General features: G+C 35.2%; 2 protein-coding genes across 4 annotated transcripts in view; both read right to left on the reverse strand.

The window, feature by feature from the left end:
- Window positions 1–4,431: 4,431 nt before the first annotated feature.
- On the reverse strand, window positions 4,432–10,382 carry LOC125681601 (uncharacterized). Its single transcript, XM_048921764.2, has 6 exons — window positions 10,270–10,382; window positions 10,135–10,192; window positions 7,035–7,150; window positions 6,638–6,802; window positions 6,212–6,258; window positions 4,432–4,546 (listed from the first exon to the last, which is right to left on the reverse strand). The coding sequence occupies exons 2-6, from the start codon at window positions 10,179–10,181 to the stop codon at window positions 4,475–4,477; spliced, it is 447 nt and encodes a 148-aa protein (XP_048777721.2). The 5' UTR covers window positions 10,182–10,192; window positions 10,270–10,382; the 3' UTR covers window positions 4,432–4,474.
- A 4,525-nt stretch (window positions 10,383–14,907) lies between these two features.
- LOC125681064 (serine/threonine-protein kinase TNNI3K-like) overlaps window positions 14,908–19,736 on the reverse strand; it is a 32,131-nt gene continuing 27,302 nt past the window's right edge. For 2 of the 3 annotated variants that reach the window (XM_048920971.2, XM_056154021.1), the window contains 2 exons: window positions 19,286–19,482; window positions 14,908–17,726 (listed from right to left, as the gene is read on the reverse strand). In XM_048920971.2, the coding sequence (XP_048776928.2) occupies window positions 17,567–17,726; window positions 19,286–19,482 (357 nt within the window). In that variant the 3' untranslated portion in view covers window positions 14,908–17,566. The remainder of the gene's footprint in view (window positions 17,727–19,285; window positions 19,483–19,736) is intronic. The other variant, XM_056154022.1, reaches the window with a different exon arrangement.

Here is a 19,736-nt window from a genome sequence, read left to right on the forward strand (position 1 = left end):
GAAACACGTCAGACAGCATTTGACCCAATGATAGGTTATATTGGCAAACTAGATCGTTATAACGACCATAGAATTTGCGAAATTCTGACTTCAAACGAGACTGTTGGAACCCCTGCACCATCAACTTCTTTGTCAGTAGTCTGCCTCGATTTAAAAACTGACCATAAGCAGAACAAGCTCTTGCGTATCGAATCAGTTGAGAGATATAAACAGCATATGCAGGTGATAATGGAATATTGCTACATAAATATGGGAAGTTGACGATAGAGAAGCTTAAATCATCCCGTTTGTCATAAGGGTAAGTTGTTAGTTTGCCGTTAATGTCTACTTTCAATAAAATATCTAAGTATGAAGCAGAAGTGGGGACTCTGTGGTGTCTTTTATTTCGAGTTCACTAGCTGGGATGAAAGGCAAAGATAACGAACAGTGGTCAATCTCATAACTCCTATAAGCAATACAAAACAGAGAATCGACATATGAATGAAAAGTATTATTGTTAATAGATAAAACGTCGTCGATATATCTAAATGTCGAATTGAAGGCCACAGTAAGAGATTTTTTCTTCTAATGTAGAAGTTTTTGAATAAATTCTGCTTCATAGGAATATAAAAGCAGGTCATCTAACAAAGAAGCACGATTCGTCCCAGTGTTGGAAGACCTGATCACCAAAGACCACGATGATATTGTCGATGAGGAACCCCAGCATATTTTTTATTCCAAATTCAGAGTATTTGTGCGTGGAATCAGAGTGGCGTTTAGCGAAGTAATTTTGTGGATGACTGATCACTAGATAGGAATATTTGCGTTTTCCATTTTTGTTGAAGAAACAACTGTCTATGATGTCAAAAAGTCTAGTAGCTTTCTTGGATACACAGAAAGCATCCTACACGGTGTGGAGACATGGTCTTATGTATAAGCTGAACCGCCTGGGAGTTTCTGGTTGTCTATGGATCCTTATTGACGACTGCCATACTAATACCTCCTGTTCCGTCGTATGAAACCACACAAACTCCAATTGGTTTCCTGTTTCTCAAGGGGTTCGTCAAGGAGGAATACTATCAACATTCCTTTATTTGGTGTTTATCAATGACCTGCTTTACGAAATTCAAATCAGTGTCCCAATATGGGTATTTACAACATCGTTAGTTCCAATCCTGCTCTCGCGGACGACATTTCCTGCATTGCGTTATCTCCTTCTGCTATCCAGAAGATTCTCACTACAGCTTTTGTCTATCCTAGAGGCTAAGTCCGACTTGGGCCCGAACTCTGTGATACTATATATATATTTATAGTATCACAGAGTTGGGGCCCAAAACCTGGTCCGTGTTTACCCATCTTCACAAGTCAAGGGTTATTGTTAGTGCGAGATAATGAATCAATAACCCTTGACTTGTGAAGATGGTGTTTACCCAACTCTTTATTTTGTATTCCTTATAGGAGCTATGAAATTGATCAGTGTTCGTTGTCTTCACCTTTCAGCCTAATGAAAAATAGAAACCGGAGTGACTGATTGTATACAGTTTGTTATAACAGGATTTTTCACTCATATGGAAACGTCACCATTGCCGGCCGGTTGTAAATTTTATGCCTATGCTCAGCGCTTACGGCCTTTGAGCAAGGAGGGATCTTTATTGTGCCACACCTGCTGTGAGACGGGGCCTCGGATTTTGCGGTCTCATCCGAAGGACCGCCCCATTTAGTCGCCTCTTACAACAAGCAAGGGGTACTGAGATTCTATTCTATTCTAACCCTAATTCCCTACGGAAAGAAACTGTCCAGAGTGAACATTGTCAAAGAAAAATAAATGAATGTATGATCCACAATTCTAATACCGGTTTTATCTCGAGAGAAATCACAGGTACCGTATTGCTAGACTGTGTACAGCCCCCCCCCCCCCCCCCCCCCCCCCCCCCCCCCCCCCCCCCCAAATTGATGTTGGTGGTTTATGTTTATAAATAGGATTTCTCTCTCCCTTTATAATTCATATTATCTAGTCATTCTACACGTTTATCAAATACATGTACTCGTATCTAAAAAAAAAAAATCAACTGTTTCCATACTATAGGAATACTCAAGGTGGGAAACAATCACACTTTTTCTCACAGCAGCCCGGTGTTTTGAACTATTGCAGCTAACACAACTGATTCTGGTTAACAAGTGTGTGGCCGGAAATCCTAACTTTGTTGTCCGTAGGAACGAAAACTCCAGAACAAAGTACTAGTGGTACAAGTGTGATTGGATCCCTCGTATACATCAGGTACAGTCCCCCATTAGCGATAGTATACTGTAGGTTCCTTATTTTACGCGAATTACAATATGAGAATAAAAGCGTGTAATTTTATTTCGAGAATGATGCTTTTCTATGTATTTAAACTATAAAGTATATATTAAACCTTGCAGAACTACCATGAGCCACACAGAATACCCACCTGATGTTCAGTATAGGGGAGGTCACACCATCATGACAGCTACTTAAGAAAGGAACAGTAACTGAATGTGCAATCTCTGGCATTCTAGTTATATTTGTGACTGGAATGGGCGTGGTTATTAAAACAGAGGAAATCAGAATGGAATATCTACTAATGATTTTGTGAATAGCACTAAGCATTTGCATGGAGTACGGCTTTACTTTGGTAACATTAACTTGTTACCTGCAATTGATGATACAACCACAATCAGGGGCGGATCCAGGAAGTGCGGGGGGGGGGGCGTAACTTTAAGAGGCAGGGGGGTTGGGACCGCCTTGAAGCCCCCAGTGGGTCCATGGGACGAATCTCCTGGATTTTACAGATTTTATAGGGCTTAAAATATGTCTCTTTTGTAGTCATTTTTAGTATTTACTGTCATTTTTGATAAGGTGAAATTAATAAAATGACACAAGGGTTTTGGGGGGAAAATGTAAGTTCTTCCAGTAAAAGTAATTTAATAAATCAAAAGATTTTGTCATTTATTTCTCTGAGAGTGGAAATCATTGCTTCTTTTATCGTTTACTAAACAACAGACCACAATTTACCTTAAATTTGAAGAGGGGGGGGGGAGCAGCGACCCCCTTAAAACTGCCACTGACAACCAGCTTGTATTGGTGATACTCACAGAACAAGATGACGATAGACCGGAAGCGCCTATGAATTGAAAATCGACTCAATGTTGCTTACACTGAGCGCTTTCAAAAGTGTAAACATAAGAAACTAAAGAAACTAACTAAACCTAGTCTAGTCGTCCAGTATTAATTTTCTTTTCTTTTCCACTGCTAGCAAACTGAGGACATCTCCGTCTTGCAAACCTTAGAGACAATCATACCATAGTGAATTCATCTTCGCAGAACAGGATTGTGATGTCAAGATTTACATTCGAGGGTTTGATTGGTGCCTTTAAAAGCACGGGGAATGACACATGCAGTTGAAAGGTGATGAATAGGTACTTTTGTTAATTCTTGCATTCCACTTTTTTTTTAAAACTCAGTGAATCGTACGTGTAAAATATAGGTACATTTAAAGACGTCCGTGTAATTTCATTCCTTAGATGCATGACATTTATTGGCTTCTATCACATACCGTTATGATTTTTTTTCAGCTCAGTGTGCATAATAGAAAGATACCTCATGTAACAGATAGACAGATCCTCGTGTGATGTCATAGGTTTTAGCAAAATCTTTATCAAATCCAACTTTGCGCATGATAGAAATATATCTTTTAGGATGAATTTTATTCACTAGATAAAAAGAAGGAAAAGATTGGTAAATTATTGATAGTGAAAAAGTTTAGATTTTCCATAGATAATCAATTATTTATCATAAAAATAAATGTTGTCAACGGCAAACCTCCTATGCTGGTATTTCCTTTACTGCATGTCTATTATACAACGATTTTCCTAATATTCACAATTGATTTATAATTTAATACATTTTCATAAATGAACTGTTGACATTAAAAAAATTCATTTTCACAAGTGTTTATCTATTTTTGTTATTCTGTTTTACGAAAATGTGTGATTTTCTGATGTTGACCTATATTTCTGTTTTTGTATGTCTGAAACCTTTTAAAAAGTGGCAATATTTACATATACAATTTCTTGGTTAATATTGATAAGTCACCTGAGGGTGGAGCTACCTTAATCTATTGGACATTTGCTCTCATTTAACTTTTAAACACTTTATGAACATTCGTTTTGTAAGTTCTTCAGTTTTGAATTTTTTCAGTGGGGAGGGATCATGTCTGATCATTAGTCTCGATCATCCAAACATTTGTGTATACTTTCAACAAACGCCTGGACGCTTTTCTATAGAAAATAAATATATACATGCATATACAGAATGTTGTACGAAGTCTCATTGAAATCAGACAATATATTTGTTAGTTTAACGTTTTGGTTTTAAAACAGTCAACAGACAGATCGCCATACATACAGTAATATAAACAATCCAATAAACGATCGATTTAACGAGATTTTACTTCATTGGAATACAAGGGTTGGTTTATCTGGATCGTTTTGGTAGAAACCTTTTAGCCTGGTTGATGTGTCCGTTCGTGCGGCAGTCCTTTTCCAACTGTAATACAAAGCTCTCGAGTATCAGTAAATCAGACCAGCACCAAAGTCAGACAAACAGAAATACATGATGTCGTAAATAAATGTTACACGTATTCAGTATATTCAATGTTACACGTATTCAGTATATTCGATGTTACACATATTCAGTGTAATCAATGTTACACATATTCAGTATATTCAATGTTACACGTATTCAGTGTAATCAATGTTACATGTATTCAGTGTAATCAATGTTACACGTATTCATTGTAATCAATGTTACACATATTCAGTGTAATCAATGTTACACATATTCAGTATATTCAATGTTACACGTATTCAGTGTAATCAATGTTACATGTATTCATTGTAATCAATGTTACACGTATTCATTGTAATCAATGTTACACATATTCAGTGTAATCAATGTTACACATATTCAGTATATTCAATGTTACACGTATTCATTGTAATCAATGTTACACATATTCAGTGTAATCAATGTTACACATATTCAGTATATTCAATGTTACACGTATTCAGTGTAATCAATGTTACACGTATTCAGTGTAATCAATGTTACATGTATTCAGTGTAATCAATGTTACATGTATTCAGTGTAATCAATGTTACACGTATTCAGTGTGTCCAATGTTACACGTATTCAGTGTGTCCAATGTTACACGTATTCAGTGTAATCAATGTTACACATATTCAGTATATTCAATGTTACACGTATTCAGTGTAATCAATGTTACATGTATTCAGTGTAATCAATGTTACATGTATTCAGTGTAATCAATGTTACACGTATTCATTGTAATCAATGTTACACGTATTCAGTGTGTCCAATGTTACACGTATTCAGTGTAATCAATGTTACACATATTCAGTATATTCAATGTTACACGTATTCAGTGTAATCAATGTTACACGTATTCAGTGTAATCAATGTTACACGTATTCAGTGTAATCAATGTTACACGTATTCAGTGTAATCAATGTTACATGTATTCAGTGTAATCAATGTTACATGTATTCAGTATATTCAATGTTACACGTATTCAGTGTAATCAATGTTACATGTATTCAGTGTGTCCAATGTTACATGTATTCAGTGTAATCAATGTTACATGTATTCAGTGTAATCAATGTTACACGTATTCAGTGTAATCAATGTTACATGTATTCAGTGTAATCAATGTTACACGTATTCAGTGTAATCAATGTTACATGTATTCATTGTAATCAATGTTACATGTATTCAGTATATTCAATGTTACACGTATTCAGTGTAATCAATGTTACACATATTCAGTATATTCAATGTTACACGTATTCAGTATATTCAATGTTACACGTATTCAGTGTAATCAATGTTACATGTATTCAGTGTAATCAATGTTACATGTATTCAGTATATTCAATGTTACACGTATTCAGTGTAATCAATGTTACATGTATTCAGTGTAATCAATGTTACACGTATTCAGTGTATTCAATGAAACATGCATATAGTGTGTACACGTATTCAACGTGTTTTCATGTCTCCTTGAGAAATATCAATTGTACATGAAGAAACTGTTTCGCAAAATATCAATCCTCGCCAACAATGTTGGAGACATTGTGAGATTGTGGTAAAACACTATATGCGGTGAGATTTTGTGGTAAAATACCAACTCACATTTATAAGGTAATTAGTGAATTCCTCTTCGCTCACAATTCCATTTTCTGAAATTGAAATGTTACAATAAAACTGCAAAATGACGATAATGAAGCCCTCACAAAATACACAATTAACGTCTGCACTACTAACGTCTGCACTACTTACGGTTAACGTCTGCTCTACTTACGGTTAACGTCTGCACTACTTACGGTTAAAGTCTGCACTACTAACGTCTGCACTACTTACGGTTAACGTCTGCACTACTTACGGTTAACGTCTGCTCTACTTACGGTTAACGTCTGCACTACTTACGGTTAACGTCCGCACTACTTACAGTAAACGTCTGCACTACTTACGGTTAACGCCTGCACTACTTACAGTTAACGTCTGCTTTACTTACGGTTAACGTCTGCACTACTTACGGTTAACGTCTGCGCTACTTACGGTTGGTGTCCATGTCCCTGTAGATGGTGTTGATGTGCTGTTCTTTAATCAAATGAACATGGTCTACGTCCAGAGCAGCGTAGAAGGTCTTGCCACAATACCACAGTGTCGGGGCGCTGTCAACCAATCCAAGGTAGAACTCCTTCTCGGTCACCATCTTATCGTCTATTTCAAAATAACGGGTATTGCTATTGATTTTCTAACTAACATATACACTATCAAAAATATAACTCATTTTTTAAATGCAGTGTATACATGTTGATGAATTCCTTCTACAGATTAGGACACATGTTGAATATGTGTCATTTTATTACATTAGTATTGTGTTACACCTTAGAAAAATACACACACACGCCACCACCACCACTACACTACACCACACTTACTTCTAACCTACCGTTTGAATCCATTGCTTTTAAAACTTCCTGAGCCTCTGACATTGACAAAAATCCATCTAAATTGAGGTCCATTTGGTTGAATAGATTGTGTAACAGAGTCGACCCATCGTCTTGGCTAAACAATGTCAAAATGTTTACTTCATAAGAATATATATACCATGTCAAAATGTTTACTTCATAAGTATACATGTATATGTACTGTGTCAAAATGTTTATAAGTATATGTGTACTATATCAAAATGTTTATAAGTATATATGTACTAAGTCAATGTGTTTATTTCATAAGTGTGTATGTACTAATGTCAAAATGTTAACTTCATAAGTATATATGTACTATGAAATTACTTTCCATTTAGGACTTCTAACTTCCTTTGAGAAATTAGGAAACAAGAAATTTAGGATCTTCCATTCCAGTTCCCTTGGTCTTTTATATCGTGTTTAAACTTCAAACCCAGTAGGAGCCAAGCTCTAACGACACAGCAAAGAAATCAACCACTCCAGTGATCTTAATCTTCTCCATTTCTTGGGGCCACTTCGTTTAATACTTTGGTTCGAACTCTGGTTACCCGAGTTGCAATCAAACGGAGAGAGTTCCAGTCTTATATGACGTATTGTAACAGTTGAACTCTACCCAACACTTATCCTATTTTCTACAAAGGTTAATGTGGTAGCAATATGGTGGTCTTGTAAAGATACTGCGCATGTGTCAGTTTTCAAACGACGAATGAGATTGGCTGGATTACTGTTAATTTCTGTGGAAACGAGGGGGGTATTTATATTCGGTCTTTCCTATCCCCCTCGTTTCCACAGAAATTAAAGTACTATGTACACGGGAGTAAAAAAGGACATTGTAATACCGTGTCTTTACCCTACTAACTAGGTACGTAGTCGGCTACGAACCGAAAACACCATGAACTCCCAGAGCTTTGTGTAAAGTGTCATTCTTGGAAGTTTTGATTTGAATAAGAAATATAGAACTTAAATCTTGTACAGAAACTCAAAGAATTTCCTCTGAGTAAGCAATATCCATAAAACCTGTAGGGATGTTAGCTCCTCAGCGCGCAGATCAGGGTGCTAAAAAGGTCCAATACTTTTAAAATTATTTCATCGATCCAAAAATATTATACATTTATTACTTTTAAACCTTATATGTCGATTCAAATTTTGAAAGGGTTTGGAAATAACTACAATGTACCCATCAAAAAGTCCGAAATCTACGCGATTTCATTCAATATATCCTCAACATATACTACTGGACGTGTATTTCAATCTTCAACATATACTACTGGACGTGTATTTCAATCTTCAACATATACTACTGGACGTGTATTTCAATCTTCAACATATACTACTGGACGTGTATTTCAATCTTCAACATACACTACTGGACGTGTATTTCAATCTTCTACATGTACTACTGGACGTGTATTTCAATCTTCAACATATACTACTGGACGTGTATTTCAATCTTCAACATACACTACTGGACGTGTATTTCAATCTTCAACATATACTACTGGACGTGTATTTCAATCTTCTACATATACTACTGGACGTGTATTTCAATCTTCAACATATACTACTGGACGTGTATTTCAATCTTCAACATATACTACTGGACGTGTATTTCAATCTTCAACATATACTACTGGACGTGTATTTCAATCTTCAACATACACTACTGGACGTGTATTTCAATCTTCTACATATACTACTGGACGTGTATTTCAATCTTCAACATATACTACTGGACGTGTATTTCAATCTTCAACATATACTACTGGACGTGTATTTCAATCTTCAACATATACTACTGGACGTGTATTTCAATCTTCAACATACACTACTGGACGTGTATTTCAATCTTCTACATACACTACTGGACGTGTATTTCAATCTTCAACATATACTACTGGACGTGTATTTCAATCTTCAACATATACTACTGGACGTGTATTTCAATCTTCAACATATACTACTGGACGTGTATTTCAATCTTCAACATATACTACTGGACGTGTATTTCAATCTTCAACATATACTACTGGACGTGTATTTCAATTTTGTAATTCATGATACAAGTAGTAGATACTCGGAGATTACTAAAAAAAAAATTGGTTGATATATTTTCCAAATTGTATACCAATTCTTATAAATGTCTATGTAAATTAAATTTTGTATAGAAAATTAGAAATTTAATATTTTGGCCAATAATTCAAATCTTTTATCCACAACCCCCACTTTTTTTTTTTAAAAGTTCCATTTTCAGTTTAAAGACAAAACTTTGTAACCTATGAGCAATTTTAAAACAATGACAAATACTCCCAATATGTTCTTTTAAAGTCTCAAATTCTATATGGTGAGTTTGCCCGTATATTAAGTGCAAAAGGGTCATTGTTTATTTCCAATCTACTAACATTGAACTTTTTATATCTATATCGTCAGAAGACATGAGTATGTATTTATTTGATGTAATCGCTATAAATCGTGTACAGCAAGGTCGAACAAACGATCACGCATACGAGCAAACTGCTATATCTCTTAAAAGTGCTCCTCGTAGCATATCTATTGCGAGGCAATAAGAGTGCATTGTGGTCCTTCTCTAAATGACCCCTACCGTAATCGAGTGTTGTACGTTATATCTAGTACATCAAATCCCGTTTTTTACATGCTTTTGATTTGAAAGGTGGTTTTTCTCTTTTTCTTAGAATTATTTCATATCTCGGTAATCATGTTTCTATAATGTACATTAGTACCTGACACGTGGGCGTGATTTTTTTACTGCATCGAAACTCCACAATTACGGTCGGCTATTTAGTCTGCAAGTCCTCTCTAAACACGAAATATTTAACCCAACGAAAATAAGTATTTTACTGTACATTAGATTTCATATAACAATGTTTAAAACTGTTGCATTCTATGGATCAGATAATAAATGCAATATAGTTTCTGTTTGTAAACCTGACTGTAAATAAATATTATCTAATCTTCCTCAAAAACTTGTGTTTAACGAATAAGTCATAGAAATAAAATAAGAAAACTGAAAAGTTAGAAACCTCTTTTCATTTTGGAACAGGATGTTGAGGACATAGAACTTACCATACCACACTCCCTACCAGACAGGCGATGAGGATGATCTTGTTCATGTTGATGTCACCTTTAATATGAATAAAAAGTTAATACTGAATCAAACAGAAGGAAATGGAAGTTAATGTGAATTTAATTTGTACTTACTGCTATCTCTCACGCCGGCTTAGTGTCGAGTTATCGCGTCCTTATCTCCTCTAAAGTCTTGGCCTCCGACCTCGTGGGGACCCACGTCACATGAAGCGATCCCTATGCCCATTACATTACATTCATGCATTTATATGTACTATAACAAAAAGCGACAAGCACTGTCTTATCGAATGGGAAAGTGCAGAACAACGAAAGAGGTCATACTGACGGGTCCGGGGGAACTATAAAGGAATGGTTTAAAACTAGTACCACACAGAGATATTCGTTATTCCAATAATGAACCAGTTCACTATTCCAAATACCGTATTCATTCCTTTAAGCACATTAAAAATTGGTTTACAAATGATATAACTTGATATGTACAAAACAATTTAAAATCCTGGTCTACAGGGTACAATGTACCACTTGCATATAGGTCTACATTTGTGGCATTTCACCCCAAGCTACTCTAAAGAAGTGAACATTTCCCGATGGGACGTACAACTTTAAGCAATTAATCAAAGAATAGATTAAAGTTTGCTTAAACCATGGTTTCCTGGGTGAATGCCAATGCAACGGTTTAGAGCTTTACATGAATATACATTGGAAAATTCTTGAAATATGTTCTCAAGAACCAGTTGAAGGGTAGAATTTGCAAAATCAATACGCGAGCACCGGCTTGAAAGATAACGACCAGTAATCAATCCCATAACTTCTATAAGGAATACAGAATAAAGAGTTGGGCACACATGGACCCCTGGACATACCAGAGGTGGCATAAGGTGTATAGGAGGAGTAAGCATCCCCTGTCGACCAGTCACACCCGCCGTGAACTCTATGTCTTAATCAGGTAAACGGAGTAATCCGTAGTCAAAATCAGTGTGCCAAGAACGGCCTTACACGTCAGACAGCATTTGACCCATTGATAGGTTGTATTGGCAAACTAGATCATTATAACGACCATAGAATTTGCAGAATGCTGGCTTTGAACGAGATTGTTGAAACCCCTGTAGCATCAACTTCTTTCTCAGAAGCCATCTTCCCTAGCCAATGGTTTACGATCCGCCCCGCTTCTCTACAACCCTTGGCTGCGTTAGCACGACTTTCGTGACAATTTCCTGCATATGAGTGGATGCAGGCCAAGTCCCCTGCAGAGAGCGTGTTACGTCAGAACACGTGCAAGTCGAAGGAGTGTGTAAACAATTAGTTATTGTCATCAAAACGCTTCCATTTAATCAGATTTTCATAGTCTCCATACAACATGGTGGTGTGTAGACTGTGCAATGAGCCATTGTCGACGAAAAAAAAGTTCATTGATTTTAAATGATTTACATATCTAAAACAGTGTAACTCACTGGTTACAGCTGTTTTTATTTTAACACCACACAAAGTGTAGCTGAAAACACATTTTCATTGGTTGAACATGATGTAAACCAAACAGTTTGTTTTCTCCATCCGCTAGAGGACGCCACTCAAAGTTACGAAAATCGTTCTAACGCACCCAAGGGTTGTAGAGAAGCGGAGCGGATCGTAAACCCTTGGCTAGCGAAGATGCTCAGAGGACTGCTTCGATTTAAAAACTGATCATACGCAGAACAAGCTTAGTTGAGAGATATAAACACCATATGTAGGTGATAATGGAATGTTGCTACATAATAATATGGAAAGTTGACGATGGAGAAGCTGATATATTCCGTTTATCATAAAGTTGTTAGTTTGCCGTTAATATTCATTTTCAATAAAATATCTAAGTACGAAGCAGATGTGGGGGACTCTGTGGTGTCTTTTTATCTCGAGTTCACAGGGATATATCGAATCGACATATGAATGAAATTGATTATTGTGAATAGATAAAAGACGTTGACATATTTAAATGATAGCCACAACAAGATATTTCTTCTTCTCGTGTAGAAGCTTTTGAATAAACTCTGCTTCACAAGAATATAAAAACAGGGCAGCTAACAAAGGCGCACAGTTCGTACCCATGGGAATCCCAACAGATTGTTGGAAGACCTGATCATTAAACACTACGAAGATATTGTCAATAAGGAATTCCAGTATATTTTTTATTTCAGCTTCAGAGTACTTGTGCGTGGAATCAGAGTGGTGTTAAATAAAGTAATTTTTTTTTAGATGACTGGTCACTAGATTCGAATATTTCTTCCACTTTTGTGGAAGAAGCAACTGCCTATGGTGTCAAAAAGTCTAGTCGTTAATTTATCGTGAGGAATGATCGTGTAAAGTGTTGAAAAGTCATACGTTTTGATGTTGATTTGAGAAATGTTTTGCGATTTCAAATTTACTCTTTAGAATTTTCTAGAATCCACAACTGACTTACACCACTTCTGGCCTATGTTGTGGCACAATACATTTGAAATTTCTCCTTCACAACTGTTAATATTTTCGTGAGGAGCAATGGACTTGGTAGAACATTTACTGGATCCAGTAATGTATCTTTCTTAGTAGGGTTTTTTTTGTGAAGTTTAGGAATCCAGTAACTCATATTTATCCGTCCCATTAATGTATCTAAAAATGAAGATTGATTTTGAAGAATTTCATCTTTTGAAAGGTCAGTTGGAGTATAAGTAGTTCTGTACGATTACCAAGTGTGGAATTAATGCAAGTTCGTTTAAAATACAACTGTAATAATGAGCCCTACAAAGACAAAGTTGTTACAAGCTTTGTCAGGTGGAACCAAATCATATTCCTCATGTTACCTACCCAATTCTTTGATCACTTCTGTTTTATTAAACAAAGAAGTCTAGATGGTGCGTATTTTTATTTTGGTGCGTCTAATACGGGATTTTAATATTCTTATACCTTTACTACACCCTGACAATGTATGAAGTTTTTCTTTTTCATATTTAGCCCATCGTCTGGCATACTGGTAATCTTCGACATAATTCAAAATAGAGATGAAGTACTGTCACCAATTGAAAGACCGACGTTCTCAGCATTTCTAAAGGACCTTTTTAAAATAAGTGATTTCGGGTCCTTATTTTCAACTATATCAACATCACCAGTAATGACGTGTCCAGCTGGACTATAGTTGAAAGAGGATGAAGAACAAGAACACGTAGTTTAAGTACGTGTTTGTAAAAAGCAGGACTCTTGGGAGAAAGGATACCACGACTCTCACTGCAAGAACACATCAACAACAATACAAACCATTTAATACTAACATATTGTATGTTTATATAGAACTTTATTACAGAGCAATATGATTTCATTACTAAGCATAATAGATCTGTAACCGACGTAAAATGACGCGGCTTATTCCTGGCATCTGTAGCTCTCCGGGAAAATATTGGAACTGACTATAGAGTCTCTGATCTCGTTTTTGCGTTTCCTTTAATGATTTTCATCTCTTTCATACTTTTTAATATCACAATTAAGAGATTATATCTTGTTATTACGACCTTTAATCTCGTTGTTATGACTTTCTTAAGTCGTAATTACGACTTTTTATCTCGTAATAACGATATTATTTTTTTCAACACTTTAAATTTGACCTCACTAAGCTTTCGTATCAAAGGACACATCGCATACATGTCATTAAATATTAAAAGTTTTCGTATATTTTTTTCATGCCAAAAATAAATTTAAAGGAAATAGTTAGCGATACATTTAAAATTTTTACGCGTCGTCAAGATTGATGTCATATGCGACCTTGACCTTGAAATTTAAGTATTTTGAGGCAAGAAATTTTGCCTTGATTTCACAAATTATTCGAAATGATCTATGCACCACAATTTACTTAGCATCTTTGGAAAAATACAATTTAAAATTTTTTGCATAATCAAGTGAAAAAAAATATGGAAATGGACTGCATAAAGTTTTTAAATAAAATTGATTTTTCAATGAAACATACGGCGAAAAAATGAAACGACTCACTTACGATCACGTAAAACTGGACATATTCTGATTAGGCTGTAATTGGCAAAGGAAAAATTGCAAACTATTTACACAATGCGGGTTTTTCATAGAATAAGAATGAATCCAGCCTCTTATAAACTAAGTCAATCTTCACTACCTTTTACATTCATTACACATCAATATGACAAACTGGACTCTTGTGGTTCTTCAGAAGATTCCTATCAGAACAATTTCCATATATTTTCCATTGTAAAATTATGGTCAAAGGGGTGCTAAAGTGAACAAGCTTGAATCTACATGTACAATACATACACAAAGTTGGATATTCTACTCGAATGGTTCATGTACATGTAGTCGGATAATCTAACGTTGTCTTTCTGTAGAAGACTATTTAAAAAATTCCTATATATTCCAATGAAAAACTGATATTCCTGTTACAGCTAGTCCATTCCAGCATACTAATTAGTCTTGATTATGTTGACCCTCCATGAAATTCAAAACCATTGTTACCCATACCCTATATAGGCTAAATACACGGGAAAATAAAAAAAATATTGACCAGTAGCATCTAAGAAGTAGAAAATGGCTGAATGTTAATGCGTAGTACATATCGCATGCAGATGGATAAAAAAACAATCAAAATAGGTCATCTGATTGAGTTATGTGACCTAAAAATATAGTGTCCGAAACAGATTTTAATTGTCCAGTGTCCAAAATGTCTTGTGTACAAACAGAAAATACGTTGTACTCTTCACATATTACACAATATAAGTGAACGAAAATGCTAAACGTCTTTTATTGCACATTTTGTTTTGATACGAGCACATTCTCAGCACAACCATTAATAATACATAAGGTGGATATCTGTTCCATATCATTTGCATACATTTTGCTTGTAAAGAAATAATCAAAATCTAATATAATTTTTGTCATAGTTCAATATAAAATTTAATTAAAAAATATATCTACCTGGTAAGGATTAAACAACAATACAATCCTGTATTGCCTTCCTGTGGTAACAAGCAGACACATATGACTATTATTCATAAATCTAAACCATAATGTATGTAAGAAAAAAATGTGACAAGATTTGGATTTCCATCTATCATACAAATAAAAATCATACAGTCCAATAAATAAAAAATCCCTTTCAGTAAAAATAAAATGCACCATCACGACACATGATACCCTAAATCAGGAGGTGTTCGTGGATTAAATCACAGCTGGTTACTGGCCCTGTCACCAGTTCTGTCGTTATTACAATCTGATTAAAATCAGATCTTTGATCCGCTCTGTTATTGTTATGTCGCTACACTAAGTGTAGCGGAGCAGATCAAAGATCTGATTTTAATCAGATTGGTCGTTATATTACTGAATTGCATTACATTGGTTAAATTCCTGGTCAAAAAAAAGGAAATAACAGGAGTGTTTTCATGTCAACTAAAAAAGGATGCAACTCAAAGTAATCAATTTTAACAAAATACTAACAAAGACTGAGAAATATGTGTAAAGTGTCACAATATGCTAGTATCTGACCTGTCAATTCCTCCAATTGTACAATAATTACATTCATGTTGTCTCTTGCATAGATAAATTATAAAAAAAAGTCTTATAATTAACACTTGTTACATTTGTGACACAGCATGATAAAACAAGTGAAAAGACACAATCTTCTTGCCTTATAACATGAAAATTAATCTCATTTCTTTCAGTCAACCAGTCATTTGTATTTCTCGGACTTATGTAATGGATCCCAAGGGGCAAACAGAATCAGTCTTCTAGATTTCACAAAACAATATCATCAAAGCATTCCATTGAAGTTTATCATTACTATTTTCCGACAATGTACTTGAAAATGAATGATGATGCTCTTCATTAATTACATTTATACCAAAGTATGCAAAACCTAAAATGGTTTGCAAATTTGAAGCATTTATTAATTAAAATGATAATCATTTTAAGGTACGCTATTAGAGAATCACTAAGTCTTAAAATTCTTAATCTTCTTGCATGGGATAAAAAAAAACTTCTTATCAAACAAGTATCTATTGCCCCCATTTCAAAACTACAATGTCAGAAAATATTTTTTCCGTTAGAGTCATTGTAGTTTAAAGTCATGACAGACTTTGCATCTAATATGCATGAAGTAATAAGGTTTCATGATTTTAGGCCTAATTGAGGTTGCAGAAACTTAGTTTAATGTTGTTCTCCCCATAAGATGCATCATCTGACATTTTTTTTTATTTCAGACCTTATAGAATCCAAGCTTTGAGTCAAACAGGGTTTTACTTATATCTGGCCATATTGTTATTAGTTTTAAATAGGTATTAACACATCTTCCTCCAAAGAGGTATCAACAATAAAGATTTCATGGTTCTAGGCCTTGGAGTGTAATTGACAAGTTACAATCCAGACACGAAAAAGCAAATGGACGGATGGGTGCCTTCGCAATACCATAATGACAAGCACTTGATAAATCAATGACTAGAATTGAAGGAGAAATAAATCCTTATCATAAAGGTAGGAAAACTCAAGTTCACCAGGAAAAGTTCATGCATCTGGTGAAGTAGGGTGTTCATGAAACCTGAACCTTGAGTGACCCTGGCAAGTGTGATTTTCACCATTTGGTGTTGCATCTCACAGAGATAAATATCATCATAAAAGTTTAACAAAGAGCTCTCCCCACTAGTGTAGCAGTGTATCAAAATCTACCCAGACAGATGCCAGACAAAGTCATTATTGTAGATTCACCATTTCATGTGAGTACTTAATAACGTAAAATGCCTTATGGACGTCAAATCCCGTGATCATGAATTTGCAAGTGGTCTACTGATCAAGACTTTTAAGAAGCATTTCAGCAATATTAAAATAAAAGGGAGTAACTTTATTTTGTGTGTGGTGCCTCTCATGAAATAATGCGTTAATAAATTCCTCACATATATTAAGGAATCTACAGTACTGTCAAACATGCAGGCATTCCCTCAGTCTACCATTCATCAATCTGAACACTGATAGAAACTTTGCTGCAGTGCAATAATGCAGGTAAAATCAAAATATACTGACATTTCCAATTTCAAAAAACCCGTAGTACATGTACAATTATTCAAAAATTAAGACAGTTACTGAATGCTCTTTGTAATAGGGAACTATATATCATATGTATAGGATAAAAGCTTTATTTAACCACCAAATTTCTGCTTTACCTTCTAAACTAGTGTACTTTGGGCAAGAATTCCAATGCAAAACAGCCAAAAAAGATTCAGAATTATGACATCATAGATATGACTTAAATTCAAAATTATGACATCATAAATGATATTAATTTCTTGCCATTTTCTGTATTCTAGCATAAGATGGTTATCTCTTTTATAATCATAGTAATTTCTATACAACAGACTGATGACAAGCCTATTCTTTGAGGGTTTTTTTTAAAACTTCCCTACGACTGACTCTGGTTGAAGGCAGACTCCAGAAGTTTTTTTGTTTGCTCTATGGTGACAGAAATTCCCAGTGTACTCAGTGGGTCCGAGACATAGCCATTCTTATCCACCTGGGGATACTGCAGTCTGCGTCTCAGTTCATCGATTGGAACACTGCTACTTGAATAAAAATAACAAAATACTCAGTTCATGGGTATCTAATCTGAGTTAAAATTCTGATTGAAATTTTGTCTATTGGCTGTCTGTAACACAGTTAGACATTTCACATTGTAGACTTCCTCTCTAAAACTACTGAAAAGGGACTCAAGTAAATGTTTGAAGGCATGTCTTAAAACAAGTGCAGGGAGAAATATGTTAGAGAGTCCTTGTGATTAAGATCTTGAGGAAGCAATGAAAAACTATGGATATAACATCTGAATTGCATGCAGAAAAAGTTGTGCCATAAATGGAAGTTCTTTATAATGCGTAGATCTGCAGCTTCACATTTTAGACATCATCTCTAAAGTCACTGGAGCATTTTCAACATGGTTTAATACTTCAGAATGCATTCAAATGAAGGGCCATGCACCTTCTAAGAGGATAAATTCTTCCAAGGGGACAAGATATACAGTGTAATCATTTGAGAATCTTCTGCACCACCACAATCACCGAGTCTGATATGACAAAACCTAAATGATGGCTTCCTGGTATGGCGAAGATTTAAATCTATTCAACTCAGGGCTCCCAGTGTCGTGGGTTTATGATGGATTATTTAGAATGACTGTACTATGCTGATGCAGCTTCTTTTAAAAATAAGATCCATGTGAATGATAACAAATTTGTCAAACATAGTTTTTCAGCTTTTTCAAACCAAAAATGAAATCTACGAACAATTCTACTTTTCAAATTTTGGGTTTTAAGACTTTTTAAAATGCTTTTTTCCTGAGGATTGTGAAATATAGAACATGGTAACTCAAGCAAAGCTTAGTTGAGTAGCATTTATAATTTCCTATGTTTTGATGTAAACAGAAGCAGGTTATAATGCAAGCTATTGTCCAAATTACATGTACAAGTCTGTTGAAGCATTTATGAATTGAAGTCTATTGATTAATCAAAGAGAGTGTATTTCAAAATTTTGCTATATTCACTTGAAATATTTTGACATCAGTAAAGATTGATTGATGGTATCTTGTTTAACATCTCTCTCGAGAATTTTTCACTCATATGGAGACGTCAACAAGACCGGTGAAGGGCTTCAAATTAAGGCCTTTGCTTGGCGCTTACGGCCATTGAGTAGTGAGGGTTCTTTAGCGTGCCACATCTACTGTGACACGGGACATCCGTTTTTAAAGGTCATTTCCGAGGACCCATGACATTCACACATTTGGCGATGGATCTGTCACTACCTGTTTTAACTACTTAGGTCTGTCGTGGACATCAGTAAAGACAAATAAAGTTCTATTGTGTGACTCCACATAAGGATATGAATTACTTTGATGGGTTAGTGCATGTTCTTTGCAGTTCCAAAAACTATTACTGTAACCCTAAGTACTCCAACAAATATTCAGAATCACAAAATGGCATTATAAACAGAAACGTGCACACACATGGAACGAAGATACTACTGCGATTGGTGTGCCTACATGATTAAAGCTCTGAGGACTGCCGATGTAAATTCTGCCCACTTTTTTCTTTTCCTATTGTAGAATTCAATAAAGCTTCAACACACAACAACAAACCTATGTTTGGTAGCCTCCATTTCCCAGTGTGTGCGCAGTGCCATCACATTCCCAGATATCGGGGGTGTGGCCTGGGCATCCTCCGCCCCTCCGTCATTCTCCAGAGAAGGCACTTCGGTGTTATTCAAGAGGGCTGCCACTTGAGTTTGTCTACATTCTTCCAAGATTGGCACAATTTCCTTAAATTCGGGTCTATCCTGTGAAAAAGATGCATGAAACAGACAAGTTTTAAAACTGAAACTGAAACATGAGGTCTATGGGTTACTGTCACCTGAATAACATGAAACATGAGGTCTATGGGTTACTGTCACCTGAATAACATGAAACAACCCTTCAAAGGTCAATTATTATTATTTTTTTTATAGAAATAACAAGAAATTGTTCTTAGCTTTCCATATCAACTTTTTGGCAATCTCTGAGAGTAAAAGAGCAATTAAAACAAAAATTAATG

This window comes from Ostrea edulis, chromosome 2 (assembly GCF_947568905.1).
Source record: "Ostrea edulis chromosome 2, xbOstEdul1.1, whole genome shotgun sequence".
NCBI lineage: Eukaryota > Metazoa > Mollusca > Bivalvia > Ostreida > Ostreidae > Ostrea > Ostrea edulis.

Bases quoted from the DNA above. Each gene is read 5' to 3' on its own strand.
- LOC125681601 (XM_048921764.2), bottom strand. From the start codon at position 10,181: ATGAACAAGATCATCCTCATCGCCTGTCTGGTAGGGAGTGTGGTATG. The intron at 7,151-10,134 runs GTAAGTTCTATG...GACATTGTTTAG, and splicing joins CTGGTAGGGAGTGTGGTATG to CCAAGACGATGGGTCGACTC. The intron at 6,803-7,034 runs GTAGGTTAGAAG...ATTTTGAAATAG, and splicing joins AAAAGCAATGGATTCAAACG to ACGATAAGATGGTGACCGAG.